The sequence below is a fragment of the Rhinoraja longicauda genome, chromosome 19 (genome assembly GCF_053455715.1).
Source record: "Rhinoraja longicauda isolate Sanriku21f chromosome 19, sRhiLon1.1, whole genome shotgun sequence".
Lineage (NCBI taxonomy): Eukaryota > Metazoa > Chordata > Chondrichthyes > Rajiformes > Arhynchobatidae > Rhinoraja > Rhinoraja longicauda.
The window spans coordinates 27,747,022-27,773,983 of NC_135971.1; the positions used below are offsets into that span (position 1 = coordinate 27,747,022).

At 52.3% G+C, this 26,962-nt stretch overlaps 1 protein-coding gene across 1 annotated transcript in view; it reads left to right on the forward strand.

Annotated features, from left to right (window-relative positions):
* Positions 1 to 26,962, forward strand: part of LOC144602919 (retinoic acid receptor RXR-beta-A-like) — a 65,415-nt gene that overhangs the window by 18,671 nt on the left and 19,782 nt on the right. Inside the window, exons 2-5 of the mRNA XM_078416041.1 lie at positions 8,348 to 8,574; positions 15,280 to 15,424; positions 20,526 to 20,705; positions 22,699 to 22,862. Of these exons, the coding sequence (XP_078272167.1) occupies positions 8,348 to 8,574; positions 15,280 to 15,424; positions 20,526 to 20,705; positions 22,699 to 22,862 (716 nt within the window). The remainder of the gene's footprint in view (positions 1 to 8,347; positions 8,575 to 15,279; positions 15,425 to 20,525; positions 20,706 to 22,698; positions 22,863 to 26,962) is intronic.

Sequence of the window (26,962 nt, forward strand, 5' to 3'; positions counted from 1 at the left end):
ATCCGCCGAACCTAGGCTTCACGTGCTAGGTAGACAAGCCCTAAAGCCGCTGGAACCAACGACTTGCCGATTGTACATGTGGCATGCACACAAGACAGTGGAGACATCGTGGGGGCGGGGGTCGTACAACTCCTGTACAAGTCCCATTAGGACTTGCCCACTGCTCAATTCTGATGTAGCAAGGGGGAGAAAGCTGGAAAATGGGTGCGTGTGGGTCAGAGCCTGACAAGTGATAGGTGGATACAAGACTGTGCTGCAAGACTTTCATTGTTCTATCTGGGACACATGACAATAAAGCACTCCTGGCCCTAGACTCTCGACTATGGGCAGATGGGTGGACAAAAGCTAGAAGAAAGGAGTGACAAAAGGTGACACATTAAGAAGGGAAGAGTGACACAGCTTTGTATCTGCCTTCACCACAGCTCTTTGTGTAAAGAAAACCTGCAGCACCGGTTTGAGGTGACACGGTGGTGCAGCGGTAGAGTTGCTGCCTCACAGCACCAGAGACCCGGGTTCAATCCTGACTACGTCTGTACGGAGTTTGTACGTTCCACCCGGGGCTTTTCTCCAGAATCTCCGGTCTCCTCCCACACTCCAAAGACGTGCAGGTTTGTAAGTTCGATTGATTATAAATTGTCTGTAGTGTGTCGGATAGTGTTAGTGTACAGGGTGATTGATGGTAGGCTGAAGGGCCAGTTTCTGCACTGTGTCTCCAAAGTCTAAAGAGGGAAATGTAATGCCAGATGGGGGTACATGTGTGGAAGGGGACGATGGAGGGGGGGGGGGGGGGGATGAGTGTAGTGGGAGTAATGGGTGCACATCCAGGTTGGGGGCAGCGTTGGAAAGGGGCATGAAACTGCAGCATTCAGTGTTCATCTTGTCGGGTTCTAAGCTGCACAATTTCGACAGGCTTGATCCTTACCACTGTGCACAGAGCTGCTGCCTCACAGCGCCAGAGACCCGTGTTGAATCCTGGCCATGTGTGCTGTTGGCGTGGAGTTTGCACGTTTACCCTTTGACCGCGTGGGTTCCCCCGTTCTCCGGTTTCCTCCCGCATTCCAAGGGCGTGCTTGGTCTGTTGGTTAATTGGCCTCTGTAAGCTGCCCCTAGTGTGTGGGGAGTTGATGTGACCGTGGGATAGCATAGAGCTAGCGTGATCGGCGTGGACTCGGTGGGCCAGAGGGCCTGTTTCAGTGCGGTATCTTTCAATTAACCAATGCTTCTGAGTATCCCCAGCATCTTCTGCCTTTATTTCAGGTTGTCTGCGGTTCTTCCAGAGGTCACCCTCAGGGTGGAAATGGAGGGGTTGTGAGACCTTTCTATTGCTGTTTGAATGCACTGAATGAGTAGCTGCCTTCTGCATAATCATTCTGAGGCCGGACAGGAGCTTTTAACCATCAGAGGGTTCCAGCAGATCGGTTTTGGTGACTCTCTCCCCTCTCGTCAGAAGGTCACATGGACGAGAGGCGAGAGAGAAAAGATTTCGAGGATCAGAGGGGCAATTGTTCGCACGTTAAGAGGGTGGTGGGTGCATGGAACAAGTGCCAAAAGAACGTGCGTTCTCCGATGCTCTCAGGGTGCTGTGAGGCACCAGGTCATAGAGTGATAGAACGGAAGCAGGCCATTCGGCCAAACTTGCCCATACCAACCATCTCACGCCATCTACGCTAGTCCCACCTGCCTGCGTTTGGCCCATAGCCCTCCAAACCCTTCCTGTCTATGTACCTGTCTAAATGTTTCCCTGCCTCAACTACCTCCTCTGGCAGCTCGTTCCACACACCCACCACCCTTGGCGTGAAAAAGTTACCCCTCCGATTCCTATTAAATCTTTCACCTTAAATCCGTGTCCTCTGGTCGTCGATTCACCTGCGCTGGGCAAGAGACTCTGTGCGTCTGCCCGATCTATTCCTCTCATCATTTCATACACCTCCATCAGATTGCCCCTCGTCCTCCTGCATTCCAGGTAATAAACTCCTAGCCTGCTCGACCTCTTGCTGCACCTCAGGCCCTCGAGTCCTGGCAACATCCTTGTAAAACCTCTGCCGATTCAGGCCGACACTCCCAGTGTAGTGCCAAGTTCTAGTCCTACGCTCCTGATGTTGGGCACAGAGGGGGGAGGGTTGGGAGGGAGGAGGGGGGTCTCCCTGTCGATCTGCTCCTGGGCCTGGCCAAGATGGCCGTTCGCGGGTCCAGGCAGCGGGTAGTCGAGGGCCGCACAGAGGTCGGCTGCCTGCCCTTTTTCCGGGCTTTCGTCCGTGCCCACATGTCCCTGGAGAGGGAACACGCGGTGTCCACGGGGACACTGGAGGCCTTCCGTGAACGCTGGTTGCCGCGGGAGGTCGAATGTATTCTTGACAAAGTTGGCGGGATTTTAATCTGACAACTGTTTTGTTTTTAAACTGCCGATACGGGCAGCTTTTGATTCGATCGCGTTACTACTTTGTATGTTTGTTTTTGTTTTGGAATAAGATATTTGTGGGGAAAAAAAAGTGTAGTGTCGAGAATGTGCCGCAGTTGCAGAGGTGTCAGCCTTTGGGCAAATTGTTAATTTGGCAGCCGACATTGAGCAGCGAGGATGGAGAGCAGCCCTATGTGGTTGCAGGGTGACTTGGACAGGTTGTGTGAGTGGGCGGATGCATGGCAGATGCAGTTTAATGTGGATAAGTGTGAGGTTATCCACTTTGGTGGTAAGAATAGGAAGGCAGATTATTATCTGAATGGTGTCAAGTTAGGAAAAGAGGACGTACAACGAGATCTGGGTGTCCTAGTGCATCAGTCACTGAAAGGAAGCATGCAGGTACAGCAGGCAGTGAAGAAAGCCAATGGAATACTGGCCTTCATTACAAGAGGAGTTGAGTACAGGAGCAAAGAGGTCCTTCTGCAGTTGTACAGGGCCCTAGTGAGACCGCACCTGGAGTACTGTGTGCAATTTTGGTCTCCAAATTTGAGGAAGGATATTCTTGCTATTGAGGGCGTGCAGCGTAGGTTTACTAGGTTAATTCCCGGAATGGCGGGACTGTCATATGTTGAAAGACTGGAGCGACTAGACTTGTATACACTGGAATTTAGAAGGATGAGAGGGGATCTTATCGAAATATATGATTATTAAGGGGTTGGACACGTTAGAAGCAGGAAACATGTTCCCAATGTTGGGGAAGTCCAGAACCTGGGGCCACAATTTAAGAATAAGGGGTAGGCCATTTAGAACGGAGATGAGGAAAACCTTTTTCAGTCAGAGAGTTGTAAATCTGTGGAATTCTCTGCCTCAGAAGGCAGTGGAGGCCAATTCTCTGAATGTATTCAAGAGAGAGCTAGATAGAGCTCTTAAGGATAGCAGAGTCAGGGGGTATGGGGAGAAGGCAGGAATGGGGTACTGATTGAGAATGATCAGCCATGATCACATTGAATGGCGGTGCTGGCTCGAAGGGCCGAATGGCCTACTCCTGTACCTATTGTAAATCCGGCAGAGGTTAGTTGTGGAGGTCTCATCGTGTATTAGTAAATACTGATAGCAGAGGTGATGAGAGCAGGTATTGAGGGGGGTGGTTGTGGGACACTAGAAATAACTGTTGAGCCTTCCGGGGTGTCGTGGGCCTAACTCAACAAAACACCAGTGAAGGGAGGTGCCCACTTGATAACCTCAATGATATACTGGCATCTACATGATCAGTTGCTATGTGCTTGTTAACATGTCTATAGTTTATTATTACATATGGAGTTTAGTTTAGTTTAGAGATACCGAGAGGAAACAGGCCCTTCGGCCCACCATAACCGCGCCAAACCGCGATCTCCGCACATTAATACTATCCTACACACAGAGATACAGAGAGGATCCCTTCGGCCCACCGTATCTGCACCAAACAGCGATCCCCGCACATTAATACTATCCTACACACAGAGATACAGAGAGGATCCCTTCGGCCCACCGTATCTGCACCAAACAGCGATCCTCGCACATTAATACTATCCTACACACAGGGATAATTTTACATTTGTACCAAGCCAATTAACCTACAAACCTGTACGTCTTTGGAGTGTGGAAGGAAACCAAAATTCTCGGAGAAAACCCACTCGGTCACGGGGAGAACGTACAAACTCCGTACAGACGACACCCTGAAGTCAGGATGGAACCCGGGTTTCTGGCTGTAAGTGCTGTAATGTAGCCACTGTGCCACCGTGCCACTATTGCCAAGTTAGTTATTGACCTTAGCATAAGTTTGTCTAGGTAGTTTATATAGTAAATGCTGGAGTAACTCAGCGGGTCAGGCAGTATCTCTGGAGAGAAGGAATGGGTGACGTTTTCACAGAGTGCTGGAGTAACTCAGCGGGTCAGGCAGTATCTCTGGAGAGAAGGAATGGGTGACGTTTTCACAGAGTGCTGGAGTAACTCAGCGGGTCAGGCAGTATCTCTGGAGAGAAGGAATGGGTGACGTTTTCACAGAGTGCTGGAGTAACTCAGCGGGTCAGGCAGTATCTCTGGAGAGAAGGAATGGGTGACGTTTGACAGAGTGCTGGAGTAACTCAGCGGGTCAGGCAGTATCTCTGGAGAGAAGGAATGGGTGACGTTTTCACAGAGTGCTGGAGTAACTCAGCGGGTCAGGCAGTATCTCTGGAGAGAAGGAATGGGTGACGTTTTCACAGAGTGCTGGAGTAACTCAGCGGGTCAGGCAGTATCTCTGGAGAGAAGGAATGGGTGACGTTTTCACAGAGTGCTGGAGTAACTCAGCGGGACAGGCAGTATCTCTGGAGAGAAGGAATGGGTGACGTTTTCACAGAGTGCTGGAGTAACTCAGCAGGTCAGGCAGTATCTCTGGAGAGAAGGAATGGGTGACGTTTTCACAGAGTGCTGGAGTAACTCAGCGGGACAGGCAGTATCTCTGGAGAGAAGGAATGGGTGACGTTTTCACAGAGTGCTGGAGTAACTCATCGGGACAGGCAGTATCTCTGGAGAGAAGGAATGGGTGACGTTTTCACAGAGTGCTGGAGTAACTCAGCGGGTCAGGCAGTATCTCTGGAGAGAAGGAATGGGTGACGTTTTCACAGAGTGCTGGAGTAACTCAGCGGGTCAGGCAGTATCTCTGGAGAGAAGGAATGGTTGATGTTTCGCGTCAAACCCCTTCTTAAGACTGATGTCAGGAGAATGGATGGTACAGATTTTAAGATGTAGTCGGAGACTATAAGACTGGTGGAACTGGGGAGGGGGGGAAGAGGGGATGGAGAGAGAGGGAAAGTAGCCTGTCTCTGACTACATTTTATCTCTACACATGTTTCTTCCAAGCTTATAATGTCTGACCATAGTCTGTCTCCTGTAATGGAGACAGGGAGATCAAGAAATGAGAGAGTATTGTGTTCTGTTCTGGGCACCATGTTACAAGAAAGATGTTGTCAAGTTGGAACAGGTACGGAGAAGATTTACGAGGATGTTGCCAGGACTACAGGGACTGAACTATAGGGAGAGGTTGAGTAGGCTGGGACAATTGCCTGGAGGGCAGGCGGTAACCTTATTAAGGTATTTAAAATCATGAGAGGATTGGGAAGACGAAAAAAGAGAAGTTTGTTGGGGGTTAGGACAAGTTCCGCCCGGTGGAGGAGAGTATTAGTAGAGAGAAGCTGCTGGAAGAACTAGAGGACATTGAAAGCTTCCTGGTGGGGGATGGAGGTGTTGAGTGACTGGACATCCATGGTAAAGATGAGGCATTGAGTCTGGGAATCTCTTTATGGATTGCTGGCGGTTCCAAGCCCTGATTCTGTGCTACTCACAAGCAGCAATTTACAGCAGCCAATTAACCCAGCCTGAAGAAATGACACCTTTCCATGTCCTCCGGAGATGCTTCCTGACCTGCTTGGTTAGACAATAGACAATAGGTGCAGGAGTCAGGGGGTATGGGGAGAAGGCAGGAACAGGGTACTGATTGAGAATGATCAGCCATGATCACATTGAATGGCGGTGCGTACAGGCTCGAAGGGCCGAATGGCCTCCTCCTGCACCTATTGTCTATTGTCCTCCCACGCTCCAAAGACGTGCAGGTTCGTAGGTTAATTGGCTTGGTATAAATCTAAAACTTGTCCCTGATGTGTGTGGGATAGTATTAATGGTCAATAGACAATAGACAATAGGTGCAGGAGGAGGCCATTCGGCCCTTCGAGCCTGTACGCACCGCCATTCAATGTGATCATGGCTGATCATTCTCAATCAGTACCCCGTTCCTGCCTTCTCCCCGTACCCCCTGACTCCGCTATCCTTAAGAGCTCTATCTAGCTCTCTCTTGAATGCATTCAGAGAATTGGCCTCCACTGCCTTCTGAGGCAGAGAATTCCACAGATTCACAACTCTCTGACTGAAAACGTTTTTCCTCATCTCAGTTCTAAATGGCCTACCCCTTATTCTTAAACTGTGGCCCCTTGTTCTGGACTCCCCCAACATTGGGAACATGTTTCCTGCCTCTAACGTGTCCAACCCTTTAATAATCTTATACAGTTCGATAAGATCCCCTCTCATCCTTCTAAATTCCAGTGTATACAACCCTAGCCGCTTCAGTCTTTCAACATATGACAGTCCCGCCGTTCCGGGAATTAACCTAGTAAACCTACGCTGCACGCCCTCAATAGCAAGAATATCCTTCCTCAAATTTGGAGACCAAAACTGCACACTCTTAGTCCAGCACTCTGTGTTTTATCAATTATCCCGTCAACTCCTACATCTTGGGGAACCGGGGCTCCCAGGGGAAGCCCACACGGTCACAGGGAGAACAGGCAAACTCTGTACACAGGCACCAGAGCCAGCTCCAGGGCCTACTGTAGGGGGCCTACTCCACCCACTGTTCGGCTGAGGATGAGGGGGGATCTTATTGAAACATATAAGATAATTAGGGGATTGGACACATTAGAGGCAGGAAACATGTTCCCAATGTTGGGGGAGTCCAGAACAAGGGGCCACAGTTTAAGAATAAGGGGTAGGCCATTTAGAACTTTTTCAGTCAGAGAGTGGTGAAGGTGTGGAATTCTCTGCCTCAGAAGGCAGTGGAGGCCAGTTCGTTGGATGCTTTCAAGAGAGAGCTAGATAGAGCTCTTAAGGATAGCGGAGTGAGGGGGTATGGGGAGAAGGTAGGAACGGGGTACTGATTGAGAGTGATCAGCCATGATTGCATTGAATGGCGGTGCTGGCTTGAAGGGCTGAATGGCCTCCTCCTGCACCTATTGTCTATTGTCTATTGTAGGAGTCAACATTGAAGGTGTATTGGTTTATTATACACTGAGCTACAGTGAGAAACATTTTTGCATCGAAGGTAGACACAAAATGCTGGAGTAACTCAGCGGGTCAGGCAGCATCTCGGGAGAGAAGGAATGGGTGACGTTTCGGGTCGAGACCCAAGGGATTATTGCCGTACACAGGTACAATCCCTTGTTAAGCAAATAATGCAGAGCAAAAGCCCACTGAGTCCACATGCCTCCACGCCTTGGCGCCATTTCTCAGCCCAAAGGAGTTGAGAGTGTGGGGTGATGCTCGGTGTGCGCTGGGTGAGTCGGGCTTCCGTCGGCGGTGGGCGATCCTCGGTCCTGTGACCGTGGCGAGCGAGTCCTCGGCCCGTGGCGGGTGGGTGGGTGGTCCATCCTCGGTCCGTCGGTCGGCTGCAGGAGAGCTGGGCCTGCTAGCCGGGTCACCAGGGTGATTGGGATCTGGAAGGCATAACGTCAACAGCAATCGGAGTAGAATTAGGCCATTCTGCCCATCAAGTCTGCCCCACTATTCAATCATGGCTGATCTATCTCTCCCTCCTAACCCCATTCCCCTGCCTTCTCCCCACAACCTCTGACACGAGTACAGCCATGGGGGGGGGGACGACAATCACTGGCCCTCACGTGAATGAGTGCAGTGGTACTGCTAGCGGGGGTGGTGGACGGAGGTGGGCTACAGGGCAGTCAGTGGCCCTCACGTGAGTGAGTGCAGTGGTACTGCCATGGTGGTGGTGGGCTACAGGACAGTCAGTGGCCCTCACGTGAGTGCAGTGCAGTGGTACTGCCATGGTGGTGGTGGGCTACAGGGCAGTCAGTGGCTCTCACGTGAAAATGCAGTAGTACTGCCATGGGGGGTGATGGGCCACAGGGCAGTCAGTGGCCCTCACGTGAGTGCAATGCAGTGGTACTGCCATGGTGGGTGTTGGGCTACGGGGCAGTCAGTGGCCCTCACGTGAGTGCAGGAGTGTCTCACAGCGTTGAAGTAACTGTGGGGACCCTTGACTCACGGAGGCAGAGGAGGTGCTGGTGACTGGGCCTTGTTGATGGTTGGCATGGACATGGTGCGTGGACTCCACCTGCCCACTGATCCGCTGTTTCCATTGCCCCGCAGATTCCCGGAGTCCCGACAGCTCATCCATGAACTCTCCGCAGCACCGGCGTGCCGTCAACTGCTCGCCGCCGCTCCGCTCGTCCAACGTGGCCTCGGGGATCTCATCGTCCGTCGCCTCGCCCGCCAGCAGCATCGGCTCCCCCTTCTCCGTCATCAGCTCCTCCCTGGGCTCACCCGCCCTCCCCTCTGCCCACTCCCTGGGCTACGGGGCCATCAACAGCCCTCACGTGAGTCTCTTGCCGCCTCTACCTCATCCTGAGACACGCAGAAAGGCAGCAGTGTTTAGTTTACAGATGCAGCAAGGAAACAGGCCCTTCGGCCCAACGAGTCCGTGCCGACCAGCAATCCCCGCACTATTCCACACACACTGGGGACAATTTAAAGCTCAAGTTATAGTAGAATTAGGCCATTCGGCCCACTGAGTCTGCACTGACCAGCAATCCCCGCACACTAACATTATTCCACACACACGCACACTAGAGACAATTTAAAGCTCAAGTTATAATAGAATTAGGCCATTCGGCCCACTGAGTCTGCACTGACCAGCAATCCCCGCACACTAACATTATTCCACACACACGCACACTAGAGACAATTTAAAGCTCACAAGTTATAGTAGTATTAGGCCATTTGGCCCACCGAGTCCGCACCGACCAGCAATCCCCGCACACTAACACTATTCCACACACACTAGGGACAATTTAAAGCTCAAGTTATAGTAGTATTAGGCCATTCGGGCCATCAAGTCCACTCCGCCATTCAATCATGGCTGATCTATTTCTCCCTCCTCATCCCATTTTCCTGCCTTCTCCCCATAACCATTGACACCAGTTCTAATCAAGAATTTGTCTATCTCTGCCTGAAAAATATCCACTGACTTGGCCTCCACATTCCTGTGTAGCAATCAGTTCCGCAGATTAACTACTCTCTGACTAAAGAAGTTCCTCCTCACCTCCTTTCTAAAAGATCACCCTTTAATTCTGAGGCTGTGACTGGTCCTAGACTCTCCCACCAATGGAAACATCCTTTCCACATCCACTCTTATTACACTTATTCCAAGCCAATTAACCTACAAACCTGTGCTTTGGAATGTGGTAGGAAACCAAACTTCTTGGAGAAAACCCACGCGTTCATGGGGAGAACGTACAAACTCCGTACAGACAGCGCCCGTAGTCAAGTTGCAACACCTGTCCCTTTACCTTCCCCCTCGACTCCATCCAAGTACCCAAACAGTCTTTCCAGGTGAGGCAGAGGTTCACCTGCACCTCCTCCAACCTCATCTATTGTATCCGCTGTTCCAGATGTCAACTTCTCTACATTGGCGAGAGCAAGTGTAGGCTCGGCGATCGTTTCTCTCAACAACTCCACCCAGTCTGTCTTAACCTACCTGATCTTCTGGTGGCTCAGCACTTCAACTCCCCCTCCCACTCCCAATCTGACCTTTCTGGCCTGGGCCTCCCCCATTGTCAGATTGAGGCCCAGCGCAAATTGGAGGAACAGCACCTCATATTTTGCTTGGGCAGTTTACACCCCAGCGGTATGAACATTGACTTCTCGACCTTCAGATAGTCCCTGGTTCCCCTCTCTACCCCCTCCCCTTCCCAGTTCTCCCACTAGTCTTCCTGTCCCCGATTACATTCTATCTTTGTCCCGCCCCCTCCCCTGACATCAGTCTGAAGAAGGGTGTTGACCCGAAACGTCACCCATTCCTTCCCTTCCGAGATGCTGCCTGACCCGCTGAGTTACTCCAGCATTTTGTGTCAACCTCCACTCTTATTTACACTTACACCAAGCCAATTAACCTACAAACCTGTACTTTGGAGTATGGGAGGAAATTGAAGATCTCAGAGAAAACCCACGCGGTCAAGGGGAGAATGTACAAACTCGCTACAGACAGTACCCGTAGTCGGGATCGAACCTGGGTCTCTGTCGCTGCGAACGCTGTAAGGGAACAACTCTACCATTGTGCCAACACTGCCCCTTGGTTCAAAGTTTAGACTTTAGAGTTACAGCGCAGAAACTGAGCATTCGTGTTAATGAGTCCACGCCGATCTTCGATGATTCGGGTAAACCAGTAATATCTTATTTCTTTGACAATAGACAATAGGTGCAGGAGGAGGCCATTCGGCCCTTCGAGCCAGCACCGCCATTCAATGTGATCATGGCTGATCATTCTCAATCAGTACCCCGTTCCTGCCTTCTCCCCATACCCCCTGACTCCGCTATCCTTAAGAGCTCTATCTAGCTCTCTCTTGAATGCATTCAGAGAATTGGTCACCACTGCCTTCCAACCCTTTAATAATCTTATATGTTTCGATAAGATCCCCTCTCATCCTTCTAAATTCCAGTGTATACAAGCCCAGTCGCTCCAGTCTTTCAACATATGACAGTCCCGCCATTCCGGGAATTAACCTAGTAAACCTACGCTGCATGCCCTCAATAGCAAGAATATCCTTCCTCAAATTTGGAGACCAAAACTGCACACAATACTCCAGGTGCGGTCTCACTAGGGCCCTGTACAACTGCAGAAGGACCTCTTTGCTCCTATACTGAACTCCTCTTGTTATGAAGGCCAACATTCCATTGGCTTTCTTCACTGCCTGCTGTACCTGCATGCTTCCTTTCAGTGACTGATGCACTAGGACACCCAGATCTCGTTGTACGTCCCCTTTTCCTAACGTGACACCATTCAGATAATAATCTGCCTTCTTATTCTTACCACCAAAGTAGATAACCTCACATTTATCTACATTAAACTGCATCTGCCATGCATCCGCCCACTCACACAACCTGTCCAAGTCACCCTGCAACCTCATAGCATCTTCCTCACAGTTCACACTACCACCCAGCTTTGTATCATCTGCAAATTTGCTAATTGTACTTTTAATCCCTTCATCCAAGTCATTAATGTATATTGTAAATAGCTGTGGTCCCAGCACCGAGCCTTGCGGTACCCCACTAGTCACTGCCTGCCATTCTGAAAGGGACCCATTTATCCCCACTCTTTGCTTTCTTTCTGTCAACCAACTTTCTATCCATGTCAGTATCCTACCCCCACTACCATGTGCTCTAATTTTGCCCACTAATCTCCTATGTGGAACCTTGTCAAAGGCTTTCTGAAAGTCAAGGTACACCACATCCACCGGCTCTCCCCTGTCAATTTTCCTAGTTACATCCTCAAAAAATTCCAGAAGATTAGTCAAGCACGATTTCCCCTTCGTAAATTGCAGGAAGGGTGTGTGTGGGATGGATGGGGCGTGGGAAATACCTCCGATACAGGGATAAGCCGGAATCTGGCTGATGGGTTTTCAAGATATAAAACACGGAAACAGGCCCTTCGGCCCACCGAGTGTGCCCCAACTTACAATCCCCGCACGCAAGCAGAATCCTGCACTCTGGGGACAATTTACAATCTGCACGTCCTTGGAGTGTGGGAGGAAACCGAGGCACCGGGAGAAAACCCACGCAGGTCACGGGGAGAACGTACAAACTCCGTAGTCAGGATCGAAGCCCACGCAGGTCACGGGGAGAACGTACAAACTCCGTAGTCAGGATCGAAGCCGGGTGTCTGGCTCTGTCAGGCAGCAACTCTACCACTGTGCCACCAGCATCACTTGCAAGCTCTTGCCCCCCCTACCCCCTCCTTGCCCCTCACCTCTCGACCAGCTTTTTCCCCTTTACTCGATCGGTCTGTCGAAGGGTCACCACTTGAATCGTTGTCTGTCCATTTCCTGCCATGGATGCTGCCTGACCTGCTGTGTTCTCACAGCAGTTTGCTCCCATTTTACACACCCAGTATGATATACCCTCAAAGAACACCATTTCCCTTTCATAAAACCATGCTGGCCATTACAAATCAATGCAACCAATACATCTGTCATAAACACAAAAAGCTGGAGCAACTCAGCGGGTCAGACAGCATCTATGGAGAAACACAAACAGCTGGAGCAACTCAGCGGGTCAGACAGCATCTCTGGAGAAACACAAACAGCTGGAACAACTCCGGGTCAGACAGCATCTCTGGAGAAAAGGAAGAGATGACATTTTGGGTCGAGACCCTTCTTCAGACTGAAGGTTCTCAACCTGAAACATCACCCATTCCTTCTCTCCAGAGATGTTGTCTGACCCGCTGAGTTACTGCAGCTTTTTGTGTCTATCTTGGGTTGAAACCAGCATCTGCACAATACACCAGTGACCTCTGGATCTGATCCTGTAAGACCCTGGGATTCAGATCACTGGGCCCAGGGAGCCTGTTGGCCTTCATTCCCATGGCTTTGCCTTGTTTATTTTCCTGGTGACAAAAATTGTTTTTAATTCCCGCATTCTGCTGCCCTTTGGTTCTCTATTATTATTATTATTGGGATGTGTTTATAATTTCTGCCATTCTCCATTTCCCATTATTAATTCTGTGGTCAGATCTTCGAAAAGACCAACGTGTGCTTTAATAGTTCTCTTCCTGTTTGTATCCCTTTAGAAGCTTTTAATCTCTGTTTAAATTGGATCAGCCACAAGCTTATTGAATGGCGGGTCAATGCTTCTTGTCCTGGCCCTGTGTCATCGTTTAGTTTAGTTTCGAGATACAGCGCGGAAACAGGCCCTTCGGCCCACAGAGTTTGTGCCAATCAGTGATCCCCGCACACCAACACTATCCTACACCCACTAGGGACAATTTACACATCTACCAGGCCAATTAACCTACAAACCTGCACATCCTTGGAGTGAGGGAGGAAACCGAAGATTTGGGAGAAAACCCACGGGGAGAACATACAAACCCCGTGCAGACAGCACCCGTAGTCAGGATGGAACCCGGGTCTCTGGTGCCGTGAGGCAGCAACTCTACCGCTGCACCACCGTACTGCACTGAATATTCTGTTTGATAAGTTAAGACAAAACCTCATCTACCACTGCAGATGCCCAGGCTCAAGGCAATCCCCAGAAAGGCAGGTTGCTTTTTGCATAGTAAATTGACCCTAGGCCAATCATAGGAATTATTCACAGATAAAACAGTGCATTGAGGAATGAAAGAACTATCCTATCATGTAGACGAGTGAACAGATATCTTGATCTTCACTCTTATAGTTGAAGGTGTTCCACTAAAAGCAAAGACACAGAGTGCTGGAGTAACTCAGCGGGTCAGGCAGCATCTGTGGAGAACATGGATAGGTGACGTTTCACAGAGTGCTGGAGTATCTCAGCGGGTCAGGCAGCATCTGTGGAGAACATGGAAAGGTGACGTTTCACAGAGTGCTGGAGTAACTCAGCGGGTCAGGCAGCATCTGTGGAGAACATGGATAGGTGACGTTTCACAGAGTGCTGGAGTAACTCAGCGGGTCAGGCAGCATCTGTGGAGAACATGGATAGGTGACGTTTCACAGAGTGCTGGAGTAACTCAGCGGGTCAGGCAGCATCTGTGGAGAACATGGATAGGTGACGTTTCACAGAGAGCTGGAGTAACTCAGCGGGTCAGGCAGCATCTCTGGAGAACACGTCAAAGACATACAGGTTTGTAGGTTAATTGGCTTGGTATAAATGTAAATTGTCCCTAGTGTGTGTGGGATTGTGTTAGTGTGCGGGGATCATTGGTCGGCACGAACTTGGAGGGGCCGAAGGGCCTGTTTCCGCGCTGTATAACTGATATATACTAAACTAAATGTGTAGGAAGGATCTGCAGATACTGGTTTACATCGAAGATAGACACCAAATGCTGGGATGACTAAACCAGACGGCAGTGGAGGCCAAGTCATTGTGTGTTTATCAAGCAGAGATTGACAGGATTAGTAGGGGTGCCGGGGGTTACAGGGGGAAGGCAGGAGAATGGGGCAGAGAGGGAGAGGTAGATCATAGACAATAGGTGCAGGAGGAGGCCATTCGGCCCTTCGAGCCTGTACGCACCGCCATTCAATGTGATCATGGCTGATCATTCTCAATCAGCACCCCGTTCCGGCCTTCTCCCCATACCCCCTGACTCCACTATCCTTAAGAACTCTATCCAGCTCTCTCTTGAATGCATTCAGAGAATTGGCCTCCACTGCCTTCTGAGGCAGAGAATTCCACAGATTCACAACTCTCTGACTGAAAAAGTTTTTCCTCATCTCCGTTCTAAATGGCCTACCCCTTATTCTTAAACTGTGGCCACTGGTTCTGGACTCCCCCAACATTGAGAACATGTTTCCTGCCTCTAACGTGTCAAACCCCCTAATAATCTTATACGTTTCGATAAGATCCCCCCTCATCCTTCTAAATTCCAGTGTATACCAGCCTAGCCGCTCCAGTCTTTCAACATACGACAGTCCCGCCATTCCGGGAATTAACCTCGTGAGCCTACGCTGCACGCCCTCAATAGCAAGAATATCCTTCCTCAAATTTGGAGACCAAAACTGCACACAGTACTCCAGGTGCGGTCTCACTAGGGCCCTGTACAACTGCACACAGTACTCCAGGTGCGGTCTCACTAGGGCCCGGTACAACTGCACACAGTACTCCAGGTGCGGTCTCACTAGGGCCCTGTACAACTGCACACAGTACTCCAGGTGCTGTCTCACTAGGGCCCTGTACAACTGCACACAGTACTCCAGGTGCGGTCTCACTAGGGCCCTGTACAACTGCAGAAGGACCTCTTTGCTCCTATACACAACTCCTCATGATTGAATGACGGAGTAGACTTGATGGGCGGCATGGTCTAATTCTGCACCTATCACTTATGAACAAATGGCCCCCCTGCGCTGGGGGGGAGGTAAGAGGGGGCTTGGTTGAAGTGCATAAAGTTACGCCAGTGCCAGACGTTATGCCAGTGCTGGTTTGCAACACCTTCCGGTGCGGTTTACAGAACGTAGACTCCTGCCTCTCGCCCCCCCCCCCCCCCCCCGCGGAGGAACATGTTCATGTTTGTGCGGGTGGTGATTTGGTCTGCAACGTTTCTTCTTGGTTTCCAGATTAACTCCACGGTGGGCGTGTCGGCGATGCACGCGGTGAGCAGCTCTGACGACGTGGAGCTGTCGCTCGGCTCCAACCAAGGCCTCTCCTACCCGGCCGGCTCCCTGAGGCGCGTCTGCGCCATCTGTGGGGACAGGTCTTCAGGTAATGCCAGGCCCGCCCGCCCAATGCACACTCACTGGGTGACCAGGACTGTCTGGTTTAGATTAGAGATACCGCGCGGAAACAGGTCCTTCAGCCCACCGAGACCGCGCCGCCCAGCGATCCCCGCACACTAACACTACTCTACACCCACTAGGAACAATTGTTATATAAGAAAATAACTGCAGATGCTGGTACAAATCGATTTATTCACAAAATGCTGGAGTAACTCAGCAGGTCAGGCAGCATCTCGGGAGAGAAGGAATGGGTGACGTTTCGGGTCGAGACCCTTCTTCAGACTGACCCACTAGGGACAATTGTTACATGTACCAAGCCAATTAACCTACAAACCTGCACGTCTCTGGAGTGTGGGAGGAAAACGAAGATCTCGGAGAAAACCCACGCAGGTCACGGGGAGAACGTACAAACTCCGTACAGACAGCGCCCGTAGTCAGGATGGAACCCGGGTCTCTGGCGCTGCATTCGCTGTAAGGCGGCAACTCTACCGCTGTGCCACCGTGACCGCCCAAATTGTTAGTTTAGTTTGCAGATATCGAGTCCGCGCTGACCAACAATCACCTGTACACTAGTTCTAACCCACACACAAAGGACAATTTACAGAAGGCCAATTAACCTACAAACACAAGATGCTGGAGTAACTCAGTGGCTCAGGCAGTATCTCTGGAGGAAAAGGATGGGTGACGTTTCAAGTCAGGATCCTTCTTCAGTGTGCAGAACTACTGCTTAATCGGCACTGCTCAACCACTATCTACCTCATTGGTGACCTGCGGACTATCCTTGATCGGACTTTGCTGGCTTTACCTTGCACTAAACATTATTCCCTTATCATGTCTCTCTCTATACACTGCAAATGGCTCAATTGTAATCATGTGTTACACAGAAACATATAAAACAGGTGCAGGCGTAGGCCATTCGGCTCTTCGAGCCAGCATATTGGAGCCAGCATATGAGCTCATATTGGAGCCATTCAATATGATCATGGCTGATCATCCAAAATCAGTACCCTATTCCTGCCTTCTCCCCATATCCTTTGATTCCGTAAGCCGGAAGAGCTATATCTAACTCTCTTGAAAACATCCAATGAATTGGCCTCCACTGCTTTCTGTGGCAGAGAATTCCACAGATTTACAACTCTCTGTGTGAAAAGGTTTTTCCTCGTCTCAGTCCTAAATGGCATAACCCTTATTCTTAAACTGGTTCTGGACTGCCCCCCAACATCGGGAACATTTTTCCTGCATCCAGCCTGTCCAATCCTTTAAGAATTTTATGTTTCTATAAGATCCCCTCTCATCCTTCTAAATTCCAGTGAATACAAGCCCAGCCGATCTATTCTTTCATTATACGTCAGTCCCGCCATCCCGGGAATTAACCTGGTGAACCTACGCTGCACTCCCTCAATAGCAAGAATGTCCTTCCTCAAATTAGGAGATTAAAGCTGTACACAATACTCCAGGTGTGGTCTCACAAGGGCCCTGTATAACTGCAGTAGGACATCCTTGCTCCTATACTCAAACACTCTTGCATAGTCTTTCTGCTGACTGGGTAGCACTCAACAAAAGTTTTCACTACCATGGTACACTTGACAATAAAGAAAACTGAAACTTCTCTTCAGACCGAAGAAGGGCCCTGATCCGAAACGTCACCCATCCTTTGTCCCCAGAGATGCTGTCTGACCCGCTCAGATACTCCAGCATCATGTGTCTATCTTTGGTATGAACCAGCATCTGCAGTTCCTTGTTCCTGCATTGAACGTATAAAACCTCACGTCTTTCAAATATTTCATATTTATTTTCATATTTCAGATACAGCGCGGAAACAGGCCTTTTCGGCCCACCAAGTCCGCACCGCCCAGCGATCCCCGCACATTAACACGATCCTACACACACTAGGGACAATTTTCTTTTTACATTTACCCAGTCAATTAACCTACATACCTGTACGTCTTTGGAATGTGGGAGGAAACCGAAGATCTCGGAGAAAACCCACGCAGGTCACGGGGAGAACGTACAAACTCCTTACAGTACAGCACCTGTAGTCAGGATCGAACCTGAGTCTCCGGCGCTGCATTCGCTGTAAGGCAGCAACTCTACCGCTGTGCCACCGTGCCGCCCTAATGTGGGAGGAAACCGGAGCACCCATGGAAAACCCACGCAGGTCACGGGGAGAACGTACAAACTCCATACAGACAGCTCCTCTTTTACACATACAGCACTTCATTCAGCGTGAAACCACATTGTAGATTCAACACAGCTAGAGCTAGAAGTCTAATGAATCTCATTTAACAATCAGGGGCGGCACAGTGGGGCAGCGGTAGAGTTGCTGCCGTACAGCGCCAGAGACCTGGATTTGATCCTGACTGCAGGTGCTGCACAGAACACACAATACTCTAAATGCTGTCTCACGGACGTCTTATACAACTGCAGCATGACCTCCCAACTTCTCTAGACAATAGTGTCATAGAGTCATAGAGTGATACAGTGTGGAAACAGGCCCTTCAGCCCAACTTACCCACACCGCCCAACAATATCCCAGCTACACTAGTCACAGAGTGATACAGTGTGGAAACAGGCCCTTCAGCCCAACTTACCCACACCAGCCAACATGTCCCAGCTACACTAGTCATAGAGTGATACAGTGTGGAAACAGGCCCTTCAGCCCAACTTACCCACACCGGCCAACATGTCCCAGCTACACTAGTCATAGAGTGATACAGTGTGGAAACAGGCCCTTCAGCCCAACCTACCCACACCGGCCAACACGTCCCAGCTACACTAGTCCCACCTGCCTGCACTTGGTCCATATCCCTCCAAACCTGTCCTATCCACTGTCTAACTGTTTCTTAAACGTTGGGATAGTCCCAGCCTCAACTACCTCCTCTGGCAGCATGTTCCATACACCCACGTTTTGTGTGAAAAAGTTACCCCTCAGATTCCCATTAAATCTTTTCCCCTTCACCTTAAACCTGTGTCTTCTGGTCCTCGATTTCCCTACTCTGGGCAAGAGACTCTGTGCGTCTGCCCGATCTATTCCTCTCATGATTTTAGACACCTCTATAAGATCACCCCTCACTCTCCTGCCCTCCAACGAATAGAGTCCCAGCCTACTCAACCTCTCCCTGTAGCACAGGCCCTCGAGTCCTGGCAACATCCTCGTAAATCTTCTCTGTGCCCTTTCCAGCTTAACATCTGCCCAGAACTGAACACAATTACCCAGAAGTGAACAGAATACTCTCAATGCAGCCTCACCAAGGTCTTGGACAACTGCAACATGATCTCCCAGCTTCTCTACTCAATACTCTGACTGATGAGGCCTATGCGCCAAAAGCCTTTCTGACCACCCTATCTCCCTGTGATGCCTGTTTCTAGGAACTATGCATCTGCACTCCTTGATCCCTCTGCTCTCCATCACTCCCCAGAGGCCTACCAATCACTGTGCCCATGTTAGACTTTCCAAACTAACACCTCACGTTTCTCTGTATTAAATTCCATCAACCATTCCTCAGTCCACCTGGCCAATCGTTCAAGATCCAGCTGCAATTTTTGACATCCTTCTTCACTATCTGCTCTGCAACACTTCCCAGAGCCCAATGATGTGAAAAGTACCACACACTTTTGTATCATCAGCAAGCTTGTTACTCCAGCACTTTGTATCTTTCTTAGGTGTAAACTAGCATCTGCAGTTCGTTGTATTAGATTTTGCCCCAGCTGTAATCTGTGTTGGGTCGAGATTCTTCCTCAGCGGTCTGCAGAAGGATCCTGACCCAAAAGGACACCGGTTCATTTGCCTCCACAGATGCTGCCTGACCCATTGAGTTCCTCCATTGTTTTGACTTAACACGGACAGGTTTGTAGGTTAATTGGCTTGGTATAATTGTAAATTGTCCCTGGTGCGTGTCGGATAGTGCAAGTGTGCGGGGATCGCTGGTCGGCATGGACTTAGTGGGCCGAAGGGCCTGTTTCCATGCTGTATCTCTAAGACTAAAACCATTACATTCACGGACAGGTTCTTCCCAGCTGTTATCAGGTAACTGAACCATCCTACCACAACCAGAGAGCAGTGCTGAACTACTATCTACCTCATTGGAGACCCTCGGACTATCCTTGATCGGGCTTTACTGAACTTTTATCTTCCACTGAACGTTATTCCCTTATCATGTACACTGTAAATGACCCGATTGTAATCATGTATTGTCTTTCCGCTGACTGGTTGGCACACAACTACAGCTTTACACTGCACCTCGGTACACGTGACTATAAACCACACTGAACTAAAACTAAAACCCTGATTAACGGTCTCCACACAAAGTGTTTAGTTTAGAGACAGTCTGGAAACAGGCCCTTCGGCCCGAGTCCGTGCCGACCAACGATCTCCGCACACTAATACTAGTGCCCCTCTCCCCTCCCACACCTCACGTTGCCCCTCTCCCCTCCCACTCCAGTGACGTTATGCCCCTCCACTGCCATTCATTGCCCCCTGCCCTGCCAGTTGTTGCTCCCTCCCCTCCAACATCAGTCATGTTGCTGCTCCCCCCTCCCCAGTGAATTTAACCCCCTCCCTGCCATTCCTGTTACCCCACCCCCTGCCAGTAACGCCCCCTTCCCCTGCCAGTAACGCCCCCTTCCCCTGCCAGTAACGCCCCCTTCCTCTGCCAGTAACGCCCCCTTCCCCTGCCAGTAACGCCCCCTTCCCCTGCCAGTAACGCCCCCTTCCCCTGCCAGTAAAGTTGCCCCATCCCCTCCCACACCAGTCAAATTGCCCCCCTCCCCCACCATTGATGCCCCCCCACACCATTTTTGTTGCCCCCCCCCTCCCTCACAAGTCAAGGAGCTCCTCCTCTACCAGTAATGTTGCCACCTATCCTCAAACACCAGTAAAGTTGCCCCCAGCCCTGCCATTCAGGTTACCCCCCCGAATACTATCCTACACACACTAGGGACAATTTTACATGTATACTAAGCCAGTGAACCCGCACGTCTCTGGAGTGTGGTGTTTGCAAAGCCTGGTGTTTGTCGTGGGGAGGTGGGGGTTGGGCGTGCTTGAGCGGGGAGTGGCGGGGCTGATGTGTGGCGTGTGTTGTGCGCAGGTAAACACTACGGCGTGTCCAGCTGCGAGGGCTGCAAGGGCTTCTTCAAGCGCACCGTGCGCAAGGACCTGAGCTACACGTGCCGCGACAGCAAGGACTGCATTGTGGACAAGCGCCAACGCAACCGCTGCCAGTACTGCCGCTACCAGAAGTGCCTGGCCACGGGCATGAAGCGTGAAGGTAGGGTCACACCCCTCCCCCTCTCCCTCACCCCCCCTCACCAATCGCTGCCAGTACTGCCGCTACCAGACGTGCCTGGCCACGGGCATGAAGTGTGAAGGTAGGGTCACACCCCTCTCCCTCACCCCCTCACCCTCACCAATCGCTGCCAGTACTGCCGCTACCAGAAGTGCCTGGCCACGGGCATGAAGCGTGAAGGTAGGGTCCTCTCCCTCGCCCTCACCCCCCCTCACCCCCCCTCACCAACCGCTGCCAGTACTGCCGCTACCAGTACTGCCGCTACCACGGGCATGAAGCTTTAAGGTAGGGTGCCCTCCCTCACCCTCACCAACCGCTGCCAGTACTGCCGCTACCAGTACTGCCGCTACCACGGGCATGAAGCGTGAAGGTAGGGTCCTCTCTCACACCCCCTCACCAACCGCTGCCAGTACTGCCGCTACCAGACGTGCCTGGCCACGGGCATGAAGCGTGAAGGTAGGGCCCCCTACAGCAACAGCTGCAGCCTGGGCCGGCCGCGCAACCCCACGTCCCCCGCAATCCCTGCCCCCGCAACCCCGCCCCAGTACCCCATCCCTGCTTCTCCACTGCTCCCCCTCTCCCCCCGCTGGTGGGTGCATTGCTGCCATTGCTGCCGCCGTGTGTGTGTCCACGTGTCCGCGTGTGTGTGTGTCCGGGTGTGTGTGTCCGTGTGTGTGTGTGTGTCCGTGTGTGTGTGTGTCCGGGTGTGTGTGTGTCCGTGTGTGTGTGTGTCCGGGTGTGTCCATGTCCGTGTGTGTGCGTGTCCGTGTGTGTGTCCGTCCGTGTCCGTGTGTGTGTGTCCGTGTGTGTCTGTGTGTCCGTGTGTGTGGGTGTCCAGGTGTGTGTGTCTACGTGTCCGTTTGTGCGTGTCCGTGTGTGTGCGTGTCCGTGTGTGTGTCCACATGTCCGTGTGCGTGCGTGTCCATGTGCGTGCGTGTCCGTGTGCGTGTCCGTGTGTGCGTGTCCGGGTGTGCGTGTCCGGGTGTGCGTGTCCGGGTGTGCGTGTCCGTGTGTGCGTGTCCGGGTGTGTGTGTCCGGGTGTGTGTGTCCGGGTGTGTGTGTCCGGGTGTGTGTGTCCGGGTGTGTGTGTCCGTGTGTGTGTGTGTCCGTGTCCGTGTGCGTGTCCGTGTGCGTGCGTGTCCGTGTGCGGCCGTGTCTGTGCGCATCTGTGTCCGTGCGTGTGTCCGTGTGTGTGTCCGTGTGTCTGTGTCTATTGTGTGTCCGTGTCCGTGCGTGTGTCCGTGTGTGTGTGTGTGTGTCCGTGTCCGTGTGTGCGTGTCCAGGTGGGATGAGCTGTGCTCCTGTCTCCGTAGCAGTGTGTCCGTGTGTGTGTGTCCGTGTGTGTGTGTCCGTGTGTGCGTGTCCAGGTGGGATGAGCTGTGCTCCTGTCTCCGTAGCAGTGTGTCCGTGTGTGTGTGTCCGTGTGTGTGTGTCCGTGTGTGTGTCCGCGTGTGTCCGTGTGTGTGTCCGTGTGTGTCCGTGTATGTGTCCAGGTGGGATGAGCTGTGCCCCTGTGTCCGTAGCAGTGTGTGTGTGTCCGTGTGTGTGTGTCCGTGTGTGTGTGTGTCTATTGCGTGTGTGTGTCCGTGTCCGTGTGTCCGTGTATGTGTGTGTCCGTGTGTGTGTGTGTCCGTGTGTGTGTGTGTGTCCGTGTGTGTCCGTGTGTGTGTGTGTCCGTGTGTGTCCGTGTGTGTGTCCAGGTGGGATGAACTGTGCCCCTGTGTCCGTAGCAGTGTGTGTGTGTCAGTGTGTGTGTGTCTGTGTGTCTATTGCGTGTCCGTGTCCGTGTGTCCGTGTATGTGTGTGTCCGTGTGTCCGTGTATGTGTGTGTCCGTGTGTGTGTCCGTGTGTGTGTCCAGGTGGGATGAGCTGTGCCCCTGTGTCCGTAGCAGTGTGTGTGTGTCCGTGTGTGTGTCCGTGTGTGTGTGTCCGTGTGTGTGTCCAGGTGGGATGAGCTGTGCCCCTGTGTCCGTAGCAGTGCAGGAGGAGCGTCAGCGGGGCCGTGAAAGAGGTGAAGAGGTGGAGTCTACCAGCCCTGCCAGTGACGACATGCCGGTCGACAAGATCCTGGAGGCAGAGATGGCCGTGGAGCAGAAACCCGAGCTACAGGCTGACGGCACCGCACCGGACCTCACCTCGGTACGGGGGGGGGGGGGGGGGGGGGGGGGGTGAGGGGGGAGGGGCCTTGGTTAGGGGATGAGGGGGGGCTGAGGTGTCGGGGCTGGGGAGGGGAGGTGGGGGTATGTGTGAGGCTTGGGTGGGGGATGTCGGGGTGAGGGGGGGGGGAGAGGTGTTGGGGCTGGGGAGGGGTGGAGTGGTTTGGGGGGTGGGAGGGGAGGGGAGGTGGGGGTAGGTGTGAGCCGGGTGGGGGGTGTCGGGGTGAGGGGGGGCTGTGTAGGGGAGGGGCGGTGAGGGTAGGTGTGAGCGTTGGCTGAGAGTCTGAGATTGGGGGGGAGAGGGAAGGTGCAGGGGGGGGATAAATGAGGTGTGACCCTTGTTTAGGGGGGTGGGGAGAAGTGTGGGCAGAGGGGGGGAGTGTATATTTGCGCAGGGGTGAGCCTTGAATAGGGGTGGGGAGGGGGTGTGGAGAGGTGTCAGGGCAGTGTAGGGGAGGGGAGGGGGAATGTGGGGCTGGGGACAAGTTTGTGGGGGGAGGGGGTGTGGAGAGGTGTCAAGGCTATGGAGGGGAGAGGTTTGTGGGGGGGGAGGTGTGAGCCGAGGGTGGGTGGGTGGGTCTGAGGGGGAGGGGGGCTGTGGGTGGGGGGGGGGGGGTGGGGGGGGGGTGGGGGGGGGGGCGGGGAGAGGTGTAGGGGGTGGGGAGTGGGTTGGGGTGCGGGGCTGTGGGAAGGGAGGGGCTGGGGAGAGGTTTGTGGGTGGGTGGGTCTGAGGGGGAGGGGGCTGTGGGTGGGGGGAGGGTGAGCTTTGGGTGGGGGGCGGGGAGAGGTGTAGGTGGTGGGGAGTGGGTTGGGCTGTGGGAAGGGAGGGGCTGGGGAGAGGTTTGTGGGGGGAGGTGTGAGCCTTGGGTGGGTGGGTGGGTGGGTCTGAGGGGGAGGGGGCTGTGGTTCGGGGGAGGGTGAGCTTTGGGTGGGGGTCTGTAGTGATGAGGGGGGGCGGGGAGAAGTGTAGGGGGTGGGGAGTGGGTCGGGGTGTGGGAAGGGTGGGGCTGGGGAGAGGTTTGTGGGGGGAGGTGTGAGCTGTGGGTGGGTGGGTCAGAGGGGGAGGGGGCTGTGGGTGGGGGGCGCTGGGAGAGGTGTAGGGGGCGTGGGTGTGGGAAGGGAGGGGCTGGGGAGAGGTTTGTGGGAGGAGGCCCTGCGGCCCACAGAGGCCACGTGGCCCGGCGATCATCCACGCACTAGCACTGTCCTACATACCAAGGACAATTTACAGAGGCCAATCCACCTGCAAACATGCACCTTTTTAAAGTGTGGGAGGAAACCGGAGCACCTGGTGAAAACCCACGCAGGTCACGGGGAGAACGTACAAACTCCGGACAGACAGCGCCCGTGGTGGGGATTGAACCCGGGGTCTCTGGCGCCGAGCGGCAACAACTCTACCGCCGTGCTGCCCTGAGACCTTGGCCGAGGTGTGAGGTCCTGCGCTGGTGCCAAGCCTGTGCCAACGGCTGTCCAGAGAGGTCAGCCCGGGCGATGGTGAGCAGGTAGTGGCATCTCATGCCTTCCTGGGGCAACCAGGTCCCTCCCACCCCAGCCCTCAAACTGGGAGCAGCTGAGTTGTCTGAAAAGGCAGAAACTTTGTGTAATCTGGGGACCTCTGCTTCTCCTCTCCTCCTGCTGGCTCCTTGATGCAGGGATAATACTGGTAAGCTCATTTCATAAGGTCATAAGTGATAGGGGCAGAATTAGGCCATTCGGCCCATCAAGTCTACTCCGCTGTCCAATCATGGCTGATCTATCTCTCCCTCCTAACCCCATTCTCCTGCCTAACACCATAACCCCCGACACCCGTAATAATCAAGAATCTATCGATCTCTACCTTAACAATATTCACTGACGTGGCCTCCACAGCCTTCTATGGCAAAGAATTCTACATATTCATCACCCTCTGACTGAAGAGATTCCTGCTCATCTCCTCCCTAAAGGAACGTCCTTTAATTCTGAGGCTGTGCCCTCTGGTCCGAGACTCTCCCACCAGTGGAAACATCCTCTCCACATCCACTCTATCCAGGCCGCTCACTGTTCAGTAAGTTTCAATGAGGTCCCCCCCCCCCCCACCATTCTCCTAAACTCCAGCGAGTACAGGCCCAGTGTTGTCAAACGCAGCCACAGAAAACAGGACTTCTGAGACTTGTTCAGCTCAGAAACAATGCCTGCAGCCCACCCTGTCCGTGACGACTATCGAGTACCTTCCTGCATCAATCCCAAGCATTTTTAGAGTAACTATCAGGAAAAGAAGATAGACACACAAAGCTGGAGTGACACAGCGGGCCAGACAACATCGCTGGAGAAAAGGAATGGGTGACGTTTGGGGTTGAGACCCTTCTTTAGATTGTGAGTCGGGGGAGAGGGAAATGGAGACGATTCCTTTTCTCCAGAGATACTGTCTGTCCCGCTGAGTTACTCCAGCATTTTGTGTCTCCAGTTTAAACCAGCATCCGACGCACATCAGGAAATGCAGATACCATTCGGGGTGGAGGGCGAAGATACCATTCGCTGGGGAGTTTGGCATTGTTTGCCCCTCTTTAGTTCACGTCAGACCTGGCGGTGTGCTGTTACTTTGAACTGCTGCAGTCCCCTGTCTGTGTTTCCCGGGAGCTGTTGGAAAGTGTCCCGGAGCCTGGGGCCAGTGGTGATGAGGGAAGACATAGAAACATAGAAAACAGGCGCAGGAGTAGGCCCTTCGAGCCTGTACGCACCGCCATTCAATATGATCATGGCTGATCATCCAAAATCAGTGCCCCGTTCCCCATGTCCCTTGATTCCGTTAACCTGGGGTGAGCAGATCTGTGGAGGATGTAGAAGGAACTGCAGATGCTGGTTTACACCGAAGACAGACACAGGATGCTAGACTACCTCAGCGGGTCAGGCAGCATCTCTTGAGAGAAGGAATGGGTGACGCTTCGGGTCGAGAAGGATGAGAGGGGATCTTATCGAAACATATAAGATTATTAAGGGGTTGGACACGTTAGAGGCAGGAAACATGTTCCCAATGTTGGGGGAGTCCAGAACCAGGGGCCACAGTTTAAGAATAAGGGGTAGGCCATTTAGAACTGAGATGAGGAAAAACTTTTTCAGTCAGAGAGTTGTGAATCTGTGGAATTCTCTGCCTCAGAAGGCAGTGGAGGCCAATTCTCTGAATGCATTCAAGAGAGAGCTAGATAGAGCTCTTAAGGATAGCGGAGTTAGGGGGTATGGGGAGAAGGCAGGAACGGGGTACTGATTGAGAATGATCAGCCATGATCACATTGAATGACGGTGCGTACAGGCTCGAAGGACCGAATGGCCTCCTCCTGCACCTATTGTCTATTGTCTATTGAGACCCTTCAGACTGTGATCCCTGTTACAGCTCTCGTGGCTACATGGGTTCCCTAAGAAATGAATTGAAACCAAATCAATTGCCTAGACTGAGACTTTTATTTTACATTAAACATACGGTAGACACTTTAGACATGCCGGCACGGTGGTGCAGCGGTAGAGTTGCTGCCTCACAGCGCCAGAGACCCGGGATCTATCCTGACTACGGGTGCTGTCTGTACGGAGTTTGTACGTTCTCCCTTACAGAAGGACAGGGGTGACACGTTCTCCACTTTGTTGGTTGTTTCTCATTAACACACCAACACACTTTGAATTCCATTTCTTCGACGTTACAAAATGGTAGACATTTTCCCGTGAAGCCGGTAAGTGTAATGGGAGCGCGTGAAATGGGCCCCAGTTGAGCTGAAACATTGTGTTGGGTCAGAGTTTCCAGTGGGTTACAGAGCGCAGGGAAGTGGGAGAGTCGGATAGGGATTTGGGGATGGAGTGGAGTAGAGACTGGGAAGTGGGAAGTGAGAAAATTGGGAATAAGGTGGGATTTGGCAAGAGGGAAAATTTGAAAGGGGAGAGGAGATGGAATCAAGGGGGTGCTAGCCTGAATGATCGGAGACCATGTGGAATTGGCAGTGTACTAATAGATGGTGAAACAGCCATATGAAACTTGTGTCAGAAGGAACTGCAGGTGGTGGTTTAAACCAGAGATAGACACAACATACTCATCATTCCACATTTGCACACCCACCTGCC